Here is a 21,477-nt window from a genome sequence, read left to right as displayed (position 1 = left end):
TCACCACCCACCCCCCACCTCCGGGCCCCCAACGCCCACTTGTTCTCTCTAGGAAAGTGGGAGGTCCGCATCTCTCGATGGTTAGCTGACTCAGAGCCGGTGACTGACGGCGAGAGCCGAAGGCCCGAGCGCTGTCGCCCCCTACCAGACTCCCGGCTTCGCTTCATACAGGCCGCGTCCAGGCAAAAGAGGCCGACAGCGGTCCTCGGGCTCAGGGCGCATGCGTGTGCGCCGCGGTTTTGGGGGCGGTTAGTGAGAACCTGAGTAAAAGATCAGAGAAGCTAAACCACTCTGTGAACTCAGTTCCCCCGTCAGAACTGGGCATCCCTTGTTTTTCTCAAATCTTTATTATCCTGCTCATTCCTCCAGAGCAAGAACAGATCAAAGGAGGCGGTGTCAAGGACAGAAAGATGGAAGTAGAGTGAGGGTCCTCAAACTGGGGTGGCTTGTTTTGTAAACAGTTCTCCCAAGAACAGTCCTCTGGGAACAGGTCTTGGGCTCCCAGAACCTTCCATACCATCCATTCTGTAGCTCAGGGGCTAAGTTCAGCTGCAGTTTACTCCTGGTGTCTTCCCCAGAACCTGGCCTGCTAACTCCTAGCAAGTTTCAAGAAGACATGCTATTAATTAGTCCTCTGAGTCTGTGATCCGCCAAGCCAGGAGCCACCAAGGGATGCCGAAGGTAGCCCACCTGGGTAAAGAAGAAAATATTTAAATTTCTGTGTGGCTTTTTAAGTAGACGAAATTTTTAAAAGTTAAAACGGTAAAGCCTTATCAAACTTCAATGGAAGGATGGGCACGGGTAGTCTTGCTTGGGCCTCATGTCAGAAAGCAGCAATCTTCAGACCAGGTGAGGGTATAAGGACTGGAGGGTAAGAGTGGGCAATGGGGAATCTGCACATCTTTCCAAAGAATGTGTGGGGACAGTTGTGAAAGAATTAACTCACAGGTCCTTGCTTTCTATAATACACCTTTAAAACTGATCCCCTGCAAAACACTCCCATGGTTAAGTAATCCCTTTCAAAGTGGCTTCCTCACTTGACAAAAAAAATAGAATCTTATCCCCAAATCTTACAGTGGGGCTTTGCCCAGAGGTATCAGACCCTCTGAGCTATCCATCAAAAGGAATAGTGCTGCCAATACTGAGCACAAATCCTATGTAATTTAAGTGGCTTCCTATATTTTCCCTCCTTTGAACTGATTCCACAACCCACATGGATACCAAAATCTAGATGCTCAAATCCCACAATCCAAATACTACACAATGGTGTAGTACTGGCATAGAAAGTAGGCCATCTCCCATATACTTTAAATCATGCCAAGTAAATAGTTGTTATACTGTATCATTTAGAGAATAATGACAAGAAAAAAGTCTGTACATGTTCAGTACAGATGCAATTTTTTTTCCCAACATTTTCAATCCCTGGTTGGTTGAATGAATCCCCAAATGTGGAACCTATGAATACAGTGGGTCAGCTGCACCTTTTGATTAGACAGAAGGAAGTTGAAGTAAATCACCCCAGAGAACCTTGGTTTTCAGTTAAGAAGGAAAGGGGAGGATGAGGGTCTGGGTAGAACAAGAGCTCCCCACCAGGTGCCCTGCCCATTGGGGTGCCTCAGGAGAGTTACAGGTGAACAGAGGACCTCCCAAGATGGCCCAGCATGCTGCACCAGTTTTAGAATAGTGTCATCAGAAACAGGGAGGAGAGATCATAGCAGTAGAAACCAGAGAACTTGGCAACTAACTAAGTGCCAGGACATGGGATGCAAAGGAAGAGATGTCATTTTTCAAACCTCTAAGTGCTGGGATTGGTTCAGTTCAGAATCTACCACACCCAAACACCACTCACTCTTCTTTTCTAGATGGTAACATGTAGGGGAGATGCGTAGGAGTACTTTTATCTTTCAACCCTTCACAGAGCCTGGATCAATTAAGAGATCAATAATGGTTTATTGGCCACCAGATGTAGTGGCACACACTTGTAATCCAGCGGCTTGGGAGGCCGAGCCAGGAGAATCGCGAGTTAAAATCCACCTTCAGCAATTTAGCAAGGCCCTAAGCAAATCAGCAAGGTCCTAAGCAACTCAGTGAGACCCTGTCTCTAAATAAAATACAAAAAAAGAACTGGGGATGTGGCTCAGTGGTTGAGTGCCCCTGGGTTCCATCCCCAGTACCAAAATAATAATAATAATAATAATAATAATGGTTATTTACAGATTAAACTGTTCTGGCCATCTCCAAGCTTAAATGAACAGTGAACAGTTTATTATCCTCTCTTAGTTCGTCCTCCTGGGTAAAGAAGTGAATTGTGTGCTCGAAAGTTTGCACATAGTAGGTGTGTGTGTGTGTGTTGAGAGAGAGAGAGAGATTGATTTGGTGCTGGAGGTGGTTGTGGTTTCAGAGGCAGAGGTGCCCATGACATGCAGGCTCCCGGAACCTGATGAGCACCCCATGGGCTACGTGAACATGCTCAAGGACAGCACCTAGAACAAGGTTTCCGTGAGTGCTCCCCTGGCCACTCATCCTCTCTTTCTGCCAACATGGAGCACTGCCTAAAGTGACTGACTCACCGGTCCAGGCCTACGCCAGTAACAAAGCCACTCGTTTTAGTTGATGTGGATGTGGAAGGGGCAGTCATAGGAGGTTTGTGGGACATTACCCCTGGTTGCAAAGCTAGGGTGTCTGGACAGTCACCATTGGCCAATACTGCCTAAGCTAAGGGCCTGAGTGTCCCCTGGGATGGGCTTACTAGCCAGCTGCAGCACCTGTGTTACAGGGCACTGGCTTCCTGGGAAACTGAGGCAGCCGCAGAAACACCCTCTTTAAACCCTGATGCTTGCGATCATGCCAGAAAGATCTCAGACATTTCCCTCAGAGTAACAGGCATGAGTTTTATTAGAAGGGATGGGAAAATGGAAAGGGGGACATTTTCAGGTCCTCTCAGAGAAGGGTGGTGTGCCCCTCCTGCCCTCCAGTTTTACTGGGGATCCCAGGAAAGTTTCCCAAGAGTCCTGCCCAGCTTTACCTTTTGACATTTTTGGAGGAGGTGCTGGGGGATTGAATTCAGGAGCACTTGACCCCTGAGCCACATCCCCAGCCCTATTTTGTATTTTATTTAGAGACAGAATCTCACAGAGTTGCTGAGGCTGGCTTTGAACTCTCGATCTTCCTGCCCTCAGCCTCCCAAGCTGCTGGGATTACAGGCATGTGCCACCACACCTGGCTTTTATGTTTTATTTTGAGACAGGGTCTAGCTAAGTCCTTGGTCCTTGGTCCTTGATAAATTGCTGAGGTTGGCAATCCTCCTGCCTCAACCTCCCGAGTCACTGGGAATATAGGTGTGCACCATCACATCCAGTTTCTCAGAGATCTTAAACATTTTCTCCACAACAATGGCAAATGGTCCAGGTTCCTTATGTCCAGGCCTTCTGGTTCTTTCTCTCTGCCAAAACTGCTCAGCTTTTTATATTTCTCTCCTCAAAGGAAAACCCCCTCCCGGTATCCATTACTTCCCTCCCTCGGCTCCCTCAGCCTCTCAATGTGTCCCTGCAGATGAACCTCCTATGTCCCTCTTCACTCACCTTCACCCCTTCCCTCCCCACCCCACACTTGTTCCCACAAGCTTCCCCCAACAGAAACCTCTGCTCCCTCCAAGGTCCAGAAGGCATTGTGTGTATTCATGTCCCATTTTTCCTACACGACCTCTCACAGACAGGAAAAAAACAAAACAAAAAAAACCTGTTTAGGCTCCTCCGCCTCAGACCCCACCACCTTTCAAGGAATTCCTACACATTACCGTCCTGTGACCTCACCTGGCATGACATTTATGGCATCCTTTCCTCCTGTCTTTTCTCTGAAGATAAGGATCCCAGCAGGAAAGGAAAAGGCTGCCTCAAAGGCAGTCGACTATGAAAGAAGTCACCAGAGGCAGTGATGAAAGCCTGTCCTCTTCCTCTCCCACCTCTCAGAGGCCACGATTAAATACACCAGCCTTAATCAGACCATGGCAGACTTTACCTGCACTTACATTTCATCTCCTCTGCCCCAGATATCAGGGGGAAAACTCCAAAAGCTGGAGGACGGCCCACAGACCGCTCAATGTGAACTTGTACAATTGACCTTCAAGGTCTGCAACAAGAGGGAGGAATTAAAAGCACAAAAACTCAAACAAGATCAGGCTAAATACCAAATTCAGACAAGGGCCCAAAGAACTCCTTAACAGAGGTCCACCATCTTGTGTCCCACGCCTCCAGGCACCTGATTGAAATGTGCCCAGCAGGGACACTGGGCAAGTGTCTGCCCTCACCTAGACCTCAGCCTGAGCCATGCCTTCTCTGCCACCAAAAGGGACACTGGCAATTGGAATGTGCTTATTGAGACTGTCTTCCATTCCATTGCTTCCAATTCCCACAGGTCCCAGACCCAGACACCATGTTAGCAAACTTCCTTGGCCTGGCCACTGACAGCCTGTCAACAGAAGACTGACAGTCCCCTGGACTCACCACCCCCCGCCCCCACCCACCATCACTCAGTCTGAGCCCAGGGTAACGTCGTCAATATCCAGTAAGCCTATTTCTTTCCTGTTGGACACAGGGTCGGTCTTTCAGTGCTATCAGATTCTTCCGAGATTCTTCTACCTCTATTTTGGAATTGACAGCAAGTTCAGCTCCCCCAAATGAATAGGTCCTCTATTCTGTAAGCAATCTGGCACTCCGTTCTCACACCTTCCTGGTCATACCTCAATGCCCAACTCCCAGCCTCGGCAGGGATGTCCTAACCAAGTTCAATGCTTCCATTCATTTCTATTTCCACCAAAACCACCACAGCTCCCCACAATCCTCTGCCTCCTTTATCCTCTTATGCCAACCAAATGCTCTTCCTTTCCCTCTAACATCCCTGTCAGCACTCCTCCCCGAGGTGTCAATCACAGTATGGGATACTTCCAAACCGGCCATGGCCACCCACCACACTCCGGTTCAGATCTCCCTGCAAGACCCGGCCTCCTCCCCCTGACAATCCCAGTACCCCCTCAGTCCTCAGAGGTCTCAGGCCCATCATTTCCCACCTTCTCAAAGCTAACATTCTTCAACCTGCCAACTCCCCTCAGAACACCCTGATCAGGTGGTTAAAAAACCTGATGGTACTTTCCAACTACTTCAGGACCTATGCCTGATTAATCAGGCTCTTGTCCCAATGCATCCTATGGTCCCTAACCGTGCTCTTTCATAGTCCCTCTACTACAATTCACTTCTCAGTCCTTGACCTCAAAGACTCCTTCCTCACCATTCCATTAGATCCCTCTTCTCAAGGTATATTTGCCTTTACCTGGACAGATCCTGATACCCATTTCCCCACCCACTTAACCTGGATGGTCTTCCTGAGGCTTTAGAGACAGCCCTCATTTGTTCAGCCAAGCCTGATCTCACAGCCTGGATAATCATAATCTCTCCCCTGGTCTCCTTCTACAGTATGTAGGTGACCTACTCTTCTTTAGTCCCTCCCAAGACCTTTCTATCAAACACCCTATCCTTCTTTTAAATTTTCTAAATAAATAAACTATTATGCCTCCCCCTCACAAGTCCCAAGTGGCTCAAACCCAAGTCACTCACTCTCACTCTTGAATTCCAACTCATTCCCACAGCCTGTAAAATACTCATCCAGCATCTCCTAGTTCCCACTACCAGACTTGATCTCTTTTCTGGGACTGGCAGGTTATTTCTACCTCTGGGTTCCTAACTTTGGCCTCCTCACTATGCCCCTCTACTCTGCCTCTCAGTGACCTTTCTGAACCCCTGAGCCCTTCTCTTCCCATCAGTACTGCTTTCCAAAAGTTCAAATAAGTCCTCTTGCAGGCCCCCATTTTGGGCCTTCTAGACCTGCAACGACCATTTTTTCTCGATATCTCTGCTACCCAGAAGTATCCCTGGAACTCCTATGTCAGATCTTTGGAGATTCCCCCAGGGCGGTGGCTTATCTCTCAAAATAATTAGACACAGTCAGTAGTTTAGGGCTGGTCCCTTTGTCTAAAGGTGCTTGGAGCTACGGCCCTTTTAGCCTCAGAGGCCCACAAATGGAGTCTCTATCAGCATGCTACCATCCTCTCCTCTCACAATCCAAAGGAACTACATAGCCATTGCTCTCTCCTATCCCTCCCCTCATCCAGACCCCAATAAATACATGCTCCCTGTAGACAGACAATCCATGGATATCTTTCCAACACTGCAAACCCCTTAACCCAGCCATCCTCCCAGCTCTCCCTCAGATAACAGCCCAGACTCCCTTCCCTCTCACTTGTGCCTTGACTTTTAGATACCATGTTCCTCTCCCTCCTTCCGTATTTTAAACAGTCCTTTACCCAGTGCCTCTCATGGTTTATTGATGGGCGCTCCTTCAAAGCCCCTCACTCGAAGGCAGGATGTGCCATAATAGCAAATGATAAGATTACACAATCAGGGGCCTCTTAAGGCTTGGATGTGAGGTGACCCCCAAAAGCTCACGTGTGAGACAATGCAAGAAGGTTCAGAGGAGAAATGATTGGGTTGTGAGAGTCTTAACCCAACCAGTGATTAATCCCCTGATAGGGATTAACTAAGTGGTAACCCAAGTGGTGGGGTGTGACTCGAGGAGATTGGAATTGGGGTGTGGCTTTGAGGTATATATTTGTATCTGGAGAGGGGCGTGTCTCTCTCTCTGCTTCCTGATCACCACGTGAGCTGTTTCTCTCTGCTACACTCTTCTGCCATGATGTTCAGCCTCACCTGGAGCCCCGAGGAATAGAGCCTGCTGTCTATGGATTGAGACCTCTGAAATTGTGAATGCCTAAATAAACCTTTCCTCCTCTACAGTTGTTCTGGTTGGGTCTTTCAGTTGCAGCAGCGAGAAAGTTGACTAAAACAGGGTCTTACCTCCCCAAACTCCTCCCAACAGACTAAATTATGCCTTCACCACGCCCTCGCTCTAGCTTGGGGACAGAAAGTAGACAAGTGTACTGACCCGAGTATGTCTTTCACCTCACTCCCATGCCCGCCATTAATGGCCACCTCATTCACAACATGCTCAAGGTTATTACCCCTGGCCATAGCCGTCATTCATTGCAGAGGACACCAAGGATCAGCCAACCCCAGAGCCAAAGGCAGATGCAGATGCAGCAGCAGAGCAGACTGCTCACCAGGCCCTTCCCCCACTGGCTCCTACTTACACAAACTCTGAGGAAGTCCCGTCACAACCCTCCATACTTCCCATTTTTCCATCTCATTCTGCCTCAGAAAATAAAAAATATTCTAACCTGGGATTCCCTTTAGAAAAGGGTTGGTTCCTAATAGATCACCACAAAATCATTCTCCTCAGTCCCAACAAAAATCTATCCTTTTGATTTTCCATTCCCAGTTTCACTCAGGTCTCACACACACTCCCCATCTATGGCTGACACTCTTGAACAGATCACCCAAACATGCCACATATACACCCGAAGTTCCCCCCAAAGGAGCTTGTAGACCCCCTCCATTTCCCACTCACCAAGCTTGCTGACATGTCCCAGGCTAAGACTGGCAAATTGACTTTGCCCATGTGCACCCCATCAGAAACACTAAATATCTCCTTGTCTGGTAGGCACTTGAACGGGATGGGTAAAAGCCTTTCCTTCCACCTTAGAAAAGGTTCAGATAGTAGCCTCCACCCTCCTTGCTCACATCATTCCCAGGTTCAGATTGCCACCTCCATCCAACTGGACAACAGCCTGGTCTTCATTTCCAAGGTCACTAAACTTGTCTCCCACGCCCTGCACAACATATGGAGATTCTGTGTCCCACCCTGCCCCCAATCCTCAGGAAAGGAGGGACACACAAACACCCTCCTAAAAGTATACCTGGCCAAACTCAAGCTTTGAATGAAACCACTTACCTGACCAAGCTTCTCCCCTTGGCACTTCACTTATGAATTCTCTCCCCCAAACCCCTCAATCTAAGCCCTTTTGAGTTCCTCTATAGCATGGCCCTCTCTCTATACTCTAGGTTTTCCTCTTTCCTCAGCCCTTCCCATTCCTGGCACCTGGCCAGCCTTATACCTGACACACCTAACCCGACAACATGCAGAACAATTCCTTCCTAAAGCTGCTGATTCTTCCCAGACTCCCTTAAACATACAGCCAGAAGACCTGGGGTGGTGAATAGACTCTCCTACTCCCCTTAACACAGAATGGGGAGGTCCATATCAGGTAGTCCTGACAATCCTACTGCAGCCAAACTAAAATCATTCCCACACTGGATACACCATTCCAAGCTTAAATAGGTATTAGCTCCACTCACCCCTACGATTCATCCTCCCCGCTCCTCACTCGACAGAATATTCTTGCTCTTCCATAGGCCCTGGACACCCAAAGACCTAGAGGACCAGGATCCTGCCTCATAAACCTGTCTCTTTATTATCCATCTCTTTCCTACCCCAACTTTCTCCAGTTTATTATTCTCGCTGCTTACGTGTTCATTCCGAGAACCCCTTAACACCCCAATTCAAACTTTTAATTTTACACGTGAACTATGGCATCAAGGAACTTAATAGGACTTCTCACATTTTCAGCTTTCCTTCTCCTTCTGCCTCCTTTTTGTCTGGCCCTCATACCTCACTACATGTCCACACTTCTTAAAACCTCTGACCACCTGCTGGGAAATTCTGCTAACACATCAAGTGTCCCCTGCTGGATCTGTTCACCCCTCTGAGCTCCAGTTCATGAAGCCCAGCTGGCCCCTCTTTCCACCTGGGCAAACACCAAAGGATTCCTTCACATGCCCCAAGAAGAAAGAACAAAGTTTGGCGAATCAGCCATACAACACATTACCTTCTGACGTATGACTTCCAAATACCTTGTCTCACACATTACTATCCCCATAACAGGTCAGCTGGGCACCCTTACTCAACCTCCGGTCTCTCAGTCTCCTCTCTGTATCTAGCGCACAGGAGAAGGCACCCCATGGGCTCCCTTACTCTCTGTGTAACTACCCCTTTTATCTCCCCAGTCCCACTTCTGAACATACTACCTATATGGTACCCAACTTATGAGAGCCTCCATTCCCCGGGCCCTTTGGAGTTTACCTGTAACTAAAAATCAGTCCGTGTTCTGCCAAAGCAGAGGTCCACTAACCAAAGTGCCTCTACTAAATATAAAACCTATGCTTTACAATCCAGACCACTGCAGACCTCTCCCCTTACCAGGATGGGTATTTTTAAACCTCCAAACCCACCAACTTTTAATTGAAAAGCCTCAATTTTCAAATGCCAATATTGATTTCCAGCCCCTGGGAGCTGCATACATGGCCACCATCTTTTTCTTTTACCAGGGATGGACACAGGGCCGCAGCAGCCTCCAACTAAAACCAGTGGTCTCCCATCACCTCTCTGGTTGGCTCTCTTGACTATACTCAGGGGGTCTTCTATGTGGAAATAACACTATATCTGCTTACCCACTAACTGGACAGGAACTTGCACCCTTGCACCCTCAAACCACCCATCCTATATTCCACTGAGGAGGGACTCATCTCCATCCCAGTGAATACCCTACTCAGACCAAAACAAGTTATCCCTCTTGTTCCTCTCCTGGTAGGCCAGGGCATAACTACGGTAGTGAGCACAGAAGTGGCAGGAGAAAGAGATTTCAACCACTATTTCACAGTACTGTTTAAAAGAAATGGCCTTGAGAAATCTCCACCCAATTTTCTACCATTCGGGATCAAAGAGATTCACTGGCAGCAGTTATCCTCCAAAACAGACAAGGACTAGATTTATTAACTGCAGAAAAAGCAGGCATCAGTGCCTTCCTACAAGAGAACTGCTGTTTTTACACTCACAGGTCTGGCCTGGTGAGGGATGGCATAAAAAAGTTAAGAGCGCAGGCTACCATGGTGGATCAGTACTCTTCCTCATAGAACACAGGTTTTCTCGCCCATTGATTTTTTCTTGGCTAGCCCCTTTGTCTTTCCAGTTCTCTGTATAATTACTGGTCTCCCCATAGGGCCCTTCCTGTTTGGCTATTCACCTCCTTTTCACAGAGAACCATTAACACCACTACTGATCAGAGGGTTCAGAACATCCTCCTGCTGAGTTCCATTAGAACTGCTCAATACCAAAGCCTAGAGGAGTCCTCAAATTGATGCCCCCTCTCAGCAGGAAATAGTTTAAGAGACATCACCTATTTCTTATAAGATAAAAGAAAAAGGCAGGAATGTTAGGGAGAACTGACAGGCAATGCCGTTCTGAAGCAGATCCTCCATCCTGGAATAAGACTCACCTCATGGTCACAGTCACTCTGACAGCCTGACCTTAAACCCCAGAGGATATTCACCATCATGCAAAGACAGGAAATCGTTATCTGGGACGAGAATCCTGAAAACACCGGGTTCAACATGGAACAGTGACCACCTCAAAGAATGAATGTGACACAAGGGCCCTTCTCTGACAACCATCTAGCAACAAACTAGCCTCAAAAATTCCCACTCCCTCATGCCCCTATAACAACCCCAGGTTGTAAGGGGAAGAAGAGTCTCAGTCTCCACTGGGTTCCCCTCCGAAGATTTATTCCTGAATAAAGCTGTGTAACTGTTGAGCTGCCTCTCCTATCTTTCTCTTTACTTCCTTTATTCTGTTCTTTCCTTACAAAAAGGAGTCACATATTCTCTTGGACGAAGAGCAGGCTTGCTACTGTTTGCTTTAAAAGCTGTGCATTCCCCCAACTCAGCTCTACAGCAACCTTCTGCATGTGTAGGCTCCATCTGGGTCCATACATCTCCTATTGGGATTGGGAAGCAGAGGGAACCAAACCAATTTGCTGGTCCTTTTATTGTTTATTGTTCTACAAGTAATAAAGTCCATTGTCTCTGACTCAGGAGTTTTGTGTTTTCTTCCAATAACGGTGAATCATTAACAGGTTAACTTATTAAAGCATGTAAGCCAAATCCCAAACTCAATAGCTTTGGCAACAAGAATTGGATGCCAAGAGAGACGTGGTTCTTTGGAACAGGCTTGGTTCAGGGCAGGCTTGGAGATAAAAGACTCTCTGGGATCCAAAAGCAAGTGCCTTGGTTCAAGTGAAGCATGGGAAGGGAGTCAGGATCTCCCACCATTGTACTTAGTAACCAACAGAAGTGGGGTCATTGTTTAGAGGCTGAGCAGTGAAAGTTTGCCCAAACAGTGCCACAAATTTGATTATGGGATAGGGAGCTGGTAGAGAAGCTAGGGCCTTCATCAGGGAGCAAAATCTAAGTAAATTCTTAGGGTCCGCCCTGCTGCCCTGGAAGACCCCACCCTTATGCTAAAATTGGGCAAAGCTTCAGGGGTGATATGATAATGGGACAGCAATCCCCACCCCCCACCCCCACAATTAAGGTGGACTTCTTTTAAAAAGTTACTTCTGTGTAGGTCACGGGCTAACGGGTCAAAGAGCAGAAGTCCCATAGCCCCTCTGCCATATTCACATGCCCAGTAGGCAGGCAGGCTGGCTGCACCTCCCCACCCCCAGCTTTCAGTCCAGGTGATGGGAGAAGGGGTAGGATTTCAGGGTTTCCTGATGGCTGTCACATGCTTCAGTTCTTGACATGCCTGTGTTGGATTTCATGCCTGTTCCTGTAGGGGAAAGCAGCCCAAAGTCAACAGTAGGGCTCAACGTTTTGGTTGCTTCTTTCTATACCCCTTGTAGGAAGTGGTGGGACAAGAGCTTGCACTTTCCCAGGCCCGGCAAGTGTAGAGAAGACTCTCCCATACAGATTCCATTTTCCCCTCCTAAGTGGTCTGGCAAGTATAGTAAAGAATCCAGAGAAGGAAATCCCAGTTTTACTTTAAAACAATAGCAGCCCAGGTACTCGAGAGGTCATTTTTCAGTGTAACAGTGCCACCTGCTGGAAATGTCCACCACATACACCCCTTTTGAAAAACAGTGATTGCCGTTATTCAAGGTTTTACTCTCTAGACTGAGCTCCCCATTTGGGGGAAGTCAAATAGAACCAGATGATTTTAATCTAAAAGGTCTTGCTAGACAAATAGAAACTGTGTACTGAAGAGAGCAGTCAGCCCAGGTTTTATATAAAAAATTGACAGCTACACCTTTGGGAGATACCCACTAAAACAGAGATGTGGATCAGTGGGGTCCACAGTCTGAGAGATTCCCCTAAATGCCTGAGCCTGGTTCACTTATGGCTTAGCTAAGTTTTACCTAATGGAGTTCACTGGGCTGCTATGGCTGTCTAGCCCCAGGGCCAGCGTGTAAATCGAAAGTGGATGCCATCACTCTGCTCCACAGGCAAAGAGCTCAAGGCTGTCCTTTTCCTAGTCTGGTGAGCATGGCCCTGGATGACCTTGCCACATTTTACTGAATTGAGCTGGTGTGAATGGACTCGTTGTTTGGTTTACCACTTAGAAAAATACACACTTGGAAAATTAAAGACACACTCTTTGTGGGCCATGAACTAAGGAAGCAAACCTTACCTGCTATCTGACAGTTTGTCATTTCTGTGGTTGTTGAAGGTGGGGACCTGTTCTCTGATGAGAATGACTAGCACCATGATGCTGTCAAACCTGCATTCTCCAGAAGGCCTGACCTGCTCTGGTCAACTGACGGCACGGGACCTTTAACACCTACTCTAGGGGCTACTTTTGGTGCCTATTATTATGGTTTGGATTTGAAATGTCCCCAAAGACTCATGTGATGAAGGACTGATCCTTCAGCAATGTTCAGAGGCAGGACTTCAGAGGAATGATTGTATCATGAAGGCTCTGACCTCATGGGTGGATTAATCCATTGAGGGATTCATAACTGAGTAGACTATTGGGAGACAGTGGAAACTGCAGGTGGAACGTGTTGAAAGGAGTAGATTCTTAGGAACATGCCCTTGAACGCTTTCTCTTTCTCCCTTTCTTTTTCTGCTTTCTGGTCACTACCAGGTGAGCAGCTTTGCTCCTTGACTTGCTTCTATCATGATGTTTGGTCTCAACACAGGCCCAGAAATAAAGGAACCAGCTGACCATGGACTGAAACCTCTGATGCCATGAACCAAAATAAATCTTTCCTCCTTTAAGTTGTTTTTGTTAGGTATTTTGTTAACAGCAGTAAAGAGCTGACTAACACAGGGCCTCACTTCTGTCCATACTTTTATTTGGAACTGGGGATTGAACCCAGGGGCATTTTACCACTAAGCTACATCCCTAGTCCTTTTTATTTTTTTATTTTGATACAGGGTCTCACTAAGTTTCTGAACTTGTGATCCTCCTAGCTCAGCCTCCTAAATTGCCGGGATTATAGGTGTGTACCACTGCACCTGGCCTCCGTCCACACTGTTTTCAGGTTACTGTGCCCTTGTTTCAGTCTAGTCCACAAACTCAGGTCACATCCTCTGGCCCTACCACTAAACCATGCCATGTTTTAGGCTTCCCAGACCCTCTGCTAGCATCATTGCGACTTTTGTTGCAAAGGCCACCCAACATTGGGTCTATAATCAAGGTGTTCAGTGGACATCCCACTACCACTACCCATTATTATGGCATCTGATTGTCAAGCACTGGAGGAGCCTCCTCCAAAATCAGCTTTACCTCCTCACCTCCTCCTGGAGGTCAGGAAGACAGTCTGGTCACTGAATGTGACCATCTTCCAGAAAGGTTCTTTCCCTCTTGTCCATCTCTTGATTAATGAGCAGGATGAAAGGGTTGGGTGCTTTACAGACTTATTTTGAAAAAAATTTTTTTTAATATTTTTGGTACTAGACATTGAATCAAGAGTACTTTATCACCGAGCTATATTCCCAGTCCTTTTTATTTTTTTATTTTGATACAGGGTCCCACTAAGTTGCTAAGGCTGGCCTTGAACTTGTGATTCTCCTGCCTCAGCCTTCCAAGTTGTGAGGATTTCAGGCATGCATAAACACACCTAGTGAAAACTCAGGTTATTTGCCTGACATGTCTTGGCACAATGCTTCCTTTTTCTCCTAATGGCTACCCCAGGCCTGCGTGAGTAGCAGACCCTGCGTGAGTAGCAGCCCAGTCAAAAGTCTGGCCTAGGGCATTCAAACTTAATTCTGGTCCAGCCACCAGGACTCTCTTGTTGGACTGACATGGTCATAGAGCACAAAGGTAACAACCACTTGATTGAGGACTCTGCTCTCTGGCTCCCCTCAACACATGCCATGGTCAGTTGAACAATGGATATCCACATCCTAAAAACTAAATAAAAATAAGCACACATACACAAACAAGAAAAAAGGATATCCACATTCCAATCCCCACAATCCATGATCATCAGTCTATTATGGCAAAAGGGATTACGGATATGATTAAGTTAAGGATCTTAAGATGGTGAGGTGAGCCTGGATTATCCCAGTGAAACCAATGTAATCACAAGTGTCCTTATAAGACAGAGGCCAAGAGTGATTTTATTATAGAATTAGGTGATGTGATGATGGGAAGCAGAGGGACAGAGAAAATGCTAAGACTGGTTTTACTATAGAAGAAGGTGATGAAGGTAATCTTTAACCCTAATTGCAGATGCCAACACACTTAACTTAATGCTTTGAAGATGGAAAAAAGGGGTTCTAAGCCCAGAAGTACAAAGAATACAGCATTAGAAACTGGAAAAGGCCCTGGAGACGCCCTGGTTTCAGGCCAGGGACACCTATTTCAAACTTCTGACATCCAGAACTGCAAAAGGGTTATGCTGGTGTGATTTTAAGCTATTAATGTGTGGTGATTGGCCATGCAATGGTAGCTGCATACTCCAGGTGTCAAAATGGGGGTGTAATGGGTCTTTGTAAGTTTTATAAATATCCCCTTATCTCACTCTCACCTGACCAGTCCCAGACAAAAGGTTCAGGTATAAATAAAGAATGACTGGAGAAAAAGGCTGTTGGGATTTAAGGCACTAATTTTCAGGTCGTGGAAGGAAAGCAACAACTCCAGCCCCTTAAGGAACCACCTTAGACCCTCCCCTCAAACTTAGCTCAGGTAGCTATAACCACAGACTAGGGGGTTAAAATAACAGACAATTCTTTCTCACAGTTTTGGAGGCTGGAAGTTCAAGGTCAAGGTGCTGGCTGATTTGGTTCCTTGCAAGAGGCACTTCTTGGCTTGCAGATCATAGTTTTCACACAGCAGAGAAAGAGAGAAGAGAGCTCTTTCCTGTCTCTTCTTTTTTTTTAGATGTTGATAGATCTTTATTTTATTAATTTATTTATATGTGGTGCTGAGAATCAAACCCAGTGCCTCACCCATGCTAGGCCAGCGCTCTACCACTGAACCACAACCCCAGCCCATCCTGTCTCTTCATACAAGGTCACTAATTCCATCATGATCTAATCACCTTCTAAAAGCCTCACCTCCAAATACCATCACACTGTGGGCTATGAATGGAGCAGGGCATGAACATTCAGCCCATAACAGACCCTGGGAGTGTGGGGAGGAGAATCACTTCATGATCTCTGTTTGGATCAAGCTCCTCAACTTGGTAAAAACCATCACAATGTTCTGTCTAAGTCAATCAATAGTCTTGACTCCTTGTGGGTCTGCCATCCCAGCCATGAAAAAAAAAAATGTGGATGAAGTCTGTCACCCCCAGTACCCCTCCAAATCCCCTCAATCTCCTACTCGCTACTCAACAGGTGTACAAACATGGCCCAGAACAACCTTGTTTTGGATTGGTTGATATAAATCCATGTGCTTCTCCTGATACCCAAGTATCCCTGAGTCAGCAAATCCTACCTTCCAAGTGTATCCTGAATTCAATCAGGGCATCCTGAGCTGCTGAGTTGGTCACGTAGGTTGTGCTCTGTGAGTGTGGCTGAGTGAAGGGAGCAAGTGGGCCTTAAAACCCAACCTGGGCTCCTGAAGAAATGTTTCCAATGTGCCCAAAGGCAGGCAGGTAGCTGTGGGCCTGAGTCACCTCCCACCTGCACCCCTCCTGCCCTACTCTAAGCCACATTTATATCTTATCTGGATTACAAAAATAGTCCCATCACTCCATGCTTCATCCTCTGCTCCCCACATGACAATTTCCACACATCAATGTGGGTGACTCTTTCTTTTACTTCTTAGTTTATGCCTTTTTTTTTTTTTTTTTTTTTTTTTTTTTTTTTTTTTACTGAAAGCCAGTCTTTCTAATGGTCTCTGTGGCTTCCTATGCTGTTGCTATTTTGACTTCATGGTTTATTACCCCCCGTCATTCATTCGGTTCCTGCCATTGACTTTCTTGTTATTCCTGGAATATATCTGCTTCAAGATCTTTGCCCTTGTCCCCTCTGCTTGGAATACTCTTCATCAGATATCCTCATGCCTTTCTTCCTCACTCCACTCAGGTCTCTGCCCTTTCATGTCAAACAGCACTTGCCAATCTCTCTTAATATCTTTATGTATGCTTACTGTCTGCTTTCTACAATGACAGTGTAAGCTCCATGAGGTCAAAACTTTGTTTTGTTCAATGTTATATCCCCAGCACCTGGAACTGGGCCTGCCATGTAGTGGATACTCCTAAATAATTGTTAAACAAATGATGGATGGATGGATGGATAACCACTAACCCATCCCAAGAAGTACAATTTCTTAACAACACCACAGACAAAGCAAGTAGCGACCCAGACTGGGCTGTCTCCTGGAGGTCTCACTGAACTCCTATTTTTTCTTCACAGACTCTCTGATCTATTTCCCATCAGCCTAGTTACCGCTACCCCACGGAAGGAAAAGTTAAACAACAGAGTGATGCACTGTATAATTTTGTTGGAAGATAAGAGGAGAATGGAAGGCTAACACCATAGTCTTAACTTGAGTGGGGTTTTTTGGTTGGTTGGTTGGTTGGTTTGATTTGGTTTGGTTTGGTACTGGGGAATGAATCCAGGGGCACTTTACCACTGAGCTACTGCACCAGTCCTTTTTATTTTTTGGGACAAGGTGTCACAAAGTTGCTGAGGCTGGTTTTGAACTTGTGGTCCTCTTGTATCAGCCTCCCAAGTCACTGGAATTACAGGTGTGTGCCACCAGGCCCAGTTGTAGACTTTCTTTTTTAATACATGTACTTTTAAGAAGTGTTTAGTAAATTTACTTCTGAAGCACGTACAATCAACTGATTCAATTTTCGTAAATTTCACAATGACCACTATTTAGGAGTTGTAGATTATCTGACCAATTTTGCAAAAGCATTTGGAACAACAGAAAGGCAAAGGAACACTTTTATGTGAGACAGCAATGCAAACTACCAATGCTAACTCTAAACTAATCCTTCTAATTGTACCTTCAATCTAAATGCTATACTCCTTAGATGCTGTTGACTACTTATTAAAAGAGACACATTTTTCCTGACCTTATTTTTCCTAAAGAGAAGTTAGGCATATAAGATTTTCTATGACAACTCTCTCAGTTGGCCCAGACCTCAGAGGTTTTTCACTGGGGAATAGAATGCGACTCTCTTTTAACTTCCCATTGCCTAGAAGACCCCTCTCCATACGAATTTCTCAGATCACTTCGTTCAAAGGTAGTTGGTCCTTCAATTTTCCTTCATTCAGATTCCTAAGTGGAGAACCTGCCTAACTCCCTTGTAAGTCATCTTTATCACCAGAAAGTATCTCCTGGTACCTGACTAGACTTTCTTTACGAGGTCGCGATACAATTCTCTACCTGCTTTCTAGGGGCTTAGACTTCGGCTGAAGGTACAGAGTATGCTACAAGAGTCAGGTCAGTAAACTGTTGTACATGTAACTTGTTTGGGCATTCACTCAAAAAATTATTTAGGTGCTAATGTGTTAGGCACCATGTTGGGTCACAGGGGTTAAAGTCATGAACAAAACGTAAGGAATCAGAGTCCCCTAAAGCGTGAGAAAGTGGGGCGTGTGGAAAACACAGAAGGATTAGAAAAGCAGAGGCCTGGCAGGACTGACAGGCAGGGGCCAGATCACGTGGGGCCTTACAGGCTGTGGTCAGAGGTCTGGATTTCATTCATTCTACAACGGTCTTCAGAACGGGGCATTCTTACCCCAATTCTACTGATGAGGAAGATCAGGTTGGGCGGGGTGTTAAGTAATTTGTCCAAGATCAACTGCGGGCGAGAGGCGGAGCGGTGTCTACGAAAACCGGCCGGGCTCGGGGACCTAGAAGCAGCGCGCCGCCGGTACGGACCGGGACCGGCCCCGCGCCACGCGAACACTGGGCATGCGCGGCCCGCCGACGGAAGCCGGGAAGGAAGGGGGCGGGGCCGACGCTGGCGGGCGCGGGGAAAATGGCGGCGGCGAACGGGACCGGAGGGAGCAGCGGGATGGAGGTGGATGCAGCAGGTAACGCGCGGTGCGGGGCGGCTTCTGGAGACACCTTCCCGGGGTGCGTTAAGGCCTTCCTCGACTCCCGGGAGAGGCCACATCTTTCCCTGGGTAACTTGCGCGAAGGATGTACGGCCCGGGCTTTGCCGTTCCCCACTCCCATCTCCAGGGAAGAACGCGGGGAGCGGACTCTCACCCTTTCTCTTTTTCCTTCACCTTTAGTAGTCCCCAGCGTGATGGCCTCCGGGGTGACTGGGAGTGTTTCAGTCGCTCTTCATCCCCTTGTCATTCTCAACATCTCAGACCACTGGATCCGCATGCGCTCCCAGGAGGGGCGACCTATGCAGGGTGAGTGTTCTGCATAGACACCCAATCCTTCTCCTTGGTCACTTCCCTCACATATATCTTTCCCCCTTCCTTTACAGAAGCCAATTCCCCCTCCCCGTTTCCCCAGTACTTGGTTCACACTGGACCTCAGACCCTCAAGTGATTAGGGAAAAGTTTTAGATTCCTTACCCTCATCTCCTACGTGTTGTTCTCTCCCCAGTGATTGGGGCTCTGATCGGGAAGCAGGAGGGCCGAAATATCGAAGTGATGAACTCCTTTGAGCTACTGTCCCACACCGTGGAAGAGAAGATTATCATTGACAAGGAATATTATTACACCAAGGAGGAGCAGTGTGAGAGGGGAACAGAAGTGGGGAAGAGGGTGGGAGGAAAGAAAGAAAAGCTCAAGGTGGACAAGATCAAAAGGGCTGGGAAGGAATAAACAGGAGAGAAGATTAAGAACAGGAGGGAAGATTAAGGGAGAGTAACTCTCAGAAAAAGAACAGATTCAGGTATCCCCTCAAAGAAAGTGAAAAATGAAAGAAGACTGGGTAGGAAGGAGTAATTGTTCTAAACTCAGCCAGGAACTGAGGAGGGAGGGGGAAAACTAGTGGCAATAAATCAGGAGTTTCAAACTAAGGAAGGATGGTTTAAGTGAATACTGTGTGCTCTGGCCCCCTCCTCTCCAGTTAAACAGGTATTCAAAGAGCTGGAGTTTCTGGGTTGGTATACCACAGGGGGGCCGCCGGACCCCTCCGACATCCACGTCCATAAGCAGGTATACATGCTTGCACATGTGCATGCTGGGGCAGAGAATAGAGGATGGGGGAAGAAAGATGAGGTACTGACTTCCCTGTGCATGACTTCTCTTCCAGGTGTGTGAGATAATTGAGAGCCCCCTCTTTCTTAAGTTGAACCCTATGACCAAGCACACAGATGTGAGTATTACTGACCCCAGGCCTGCTTTGTCATCCTTGTCTATCATTGTTCTTATTTTATATTCTCATCCCATGCTATATTTTACTGTGACATCTATTCTGTATTGCGGAATGTGAGTTGAATCTCCATGCTGTTACCTGTGACTTTGGACTAGCCATTTAAGCTCTTAAAGGCATTTTCATATGTCAGATTGGGATAATCCTTATTTCACCAAGTTCTTGGAGAAATTAAATGAGAGAAAACGTGTGAAAGAACCCAGTTCAACTTTTGGCACATAATGTAGGTTCAGGAGCTAATAGTTCTTCTCCATTTGTCATTTACAGCTTCCTGTCAGCGTTTTTGAGTCTGTCATTGATATAATCAATGGAGAGGTAATACCTTACCCTTCAACCTTCAAATCCTGCTTTTGGCCTGTTTCCTGCTTTTGACTCTCCCTCTGTGGAATGTTCTGCCCTGCAGGCCACAATGCTGTTTGCTGAGCTGACCTACACTTTGGCCACAGAGGAAGCCGAACGCATTGGTGTAGACCACGTTGCCCGAATGACAGCAACAGGCAGTGGAGAGAACTCCACTGGTAAGGGAGGTGATTTCTTGGAAGCAGGGATGCAAGGTGTGACCACATGCCTTCTTACCTTTCACCTGTCCCCCTGTAGTGGCTGAACACCTGATAGCACAGCATAGTGCCATCAAGATGCTGCACAGCCGCGTCAAGCTCATCTTGGAATATGTCAAGGCCTCTGAAGCAGGTAGGGCAAGTGCCTCCCTGGCACTCATCGTTTTTCCTTTCCCTCTGGAGGAAGCGACAGCATCCACATCAGTGCAGTCTCTTTGTGCTCTTAGGAGAGGTCCCCTTCAACCATGAGATTCTGCGGGAGGCCTACGCTCTCTGTCACTGCCTCCCAGTGCTCAGCACAGACAAGTTCAAGACAGACTTTTATGATGTGAGTGTAAAACCCTAGGTGGGGAGGTGGGGTTTACACCTTTTTGGAGGCACATGTGAGGGACCCCCTAGGGACCTGGTTCTTTTATTCCCTCCCAGCAATGCAATGATGTGGGGCTCATGGCTTACCTCGGCACCATCACCAAAACTTGCAACACCATGAACCAGTTCGTGAACAAGTTCAACGTCCTCTATGACCGACAAGGCATCGGCAGGCGAATGAGGGGGCTCTTCTTCTGAGTGTACTTGAAGGGATCGGACACAGGGATCAGACAACTGTCCCAAAAGGGCCGGGCACTACACTCCCTTTAGAAACTGCTGTCATTAATAAAAGAGGAGCAGCCCCTTCAGTACCCCTTCCAGTGGCTTTGTCCTCTCTGTTAGGCACCACACTGGTTTTCCAACTTGGGTCTCAAAGAAGGTCCTGCTTAGCAGTTCATATTATCAACTCTTCTTGACTCCCTTCAGTGACTGAACTTACTGCTACTTCAAATCCCCCTTAGTTCATAGGTTGACTGTATTTATGTTAAGGCTGCCTTCTTCCACTTGAGTGATGTTATTTAATGTCATCCTATGACATCAGCTTACATAGGCCAACCTTATAAACATGACTAATGACTGCTTTCCCACGCTAAATTTCGTTCAAAGTATTTTCCACAAAAAATAGGAAGGAGGATATTAAAAACATTTTCATTATGAGCAACTCAAAGCTTTGATCCTCTGGGTATGATGAATTACCAAGAGGGTCTTCAATTTCTTTGTGCTTCAACCATGTGGTGCCTCAACCCCAAGAGGCAGAGGAACTAGTTAGTATCCACACTCAAGATGAGACTCAGCAAGCGGTCTAAAGACTGGAATCCACGTTATGTGATTACTTGTGCCAGGTGATACATTTTTAAATGTTACTCCTAAATAGGGTTTTAGAGGGAATTGAGGACTAAGGGTGAATGATTGGATCATTTCAAGAAATCAAAACACTGGGTCTGGGAAAGCCTGCATCTTACCC

General features: G+C 46.8%; 1 protein-coding gene across 1 annotated transcript; it reads left to right on the top strand.

The window, feature by feature from the left end:
* Positions 1–18,040: 18,040 nt before the first annotated feature.
* Positions 18,041–20,833, top strand: Cops6 (COP9 signalosome subunit 6). Its single transcript, XM_047532863.1, has 10 exons — positions 18,041–18,284; positions 18,489–18,614; positions 18,814–18,945; positions 19,282–19,370; positions 19,468–19,530; positions 19,855–19,902; positions 19,991–20,105; positions 20,185–20,277; positions 20,372–20,472; positions 20,571–20,833. The coding sequence occupies exons 1-10, from the start codon at positions 18,230–18,232 to the stop codon at positions 20,709–20,711; spliced, it is 963 nt and encodes a 320-aa protein (XP_047388819.1). The 5' UTR covers positions 18,041–18,229; the 3' UTR covers positions 20,712–20,833.
* Positions 20,834–21,477: the final 644 nt, after the last annotated feature.

The sequence above is a fragment of the Sciurus carolinensis genome, chromosome 18, assembly GCF_902686445.1.
Source record: "Sciurus carolinensis chromosome 18, mSciCar1.2, whole genome shotgun sequence".
Taxonomy (NCBI): domain Eukaryota; kingdom Metazoa; phylum Chordata; class Mammalia; order Rodentia; family Sciuridae; genus Sciurus; species Sciurus carolinensis.
Note: the sequence above shows the minus strand (reverse complement) of the source record. Positions and strands in the feature narration are given on the sequence as shown.

Coding starts and splice junctions, on each gene's coding strand:
- Cops6 (XM_047532863.1), top strand. CDS start 18,230: ATGGCGGCGGCGAACGGGACCGGAGGGAGCAGCGGGATGGAGGTGGAT. Junction 18,285..18,488: donor GATGGAGGTGGATGCAGCAG/GTAACGCGCGGT, acceptor CTTCACCTTTAG/TAGTCCCCAGCGTGATGGCC. Junction 20,278..20,371: donor TGTCAAGGCCTCTGAAGCAG/GTAGGGCAAGTG, acceptor TTGTGCTCTTAG/GAGAGGTCCCCTTCAACCAT.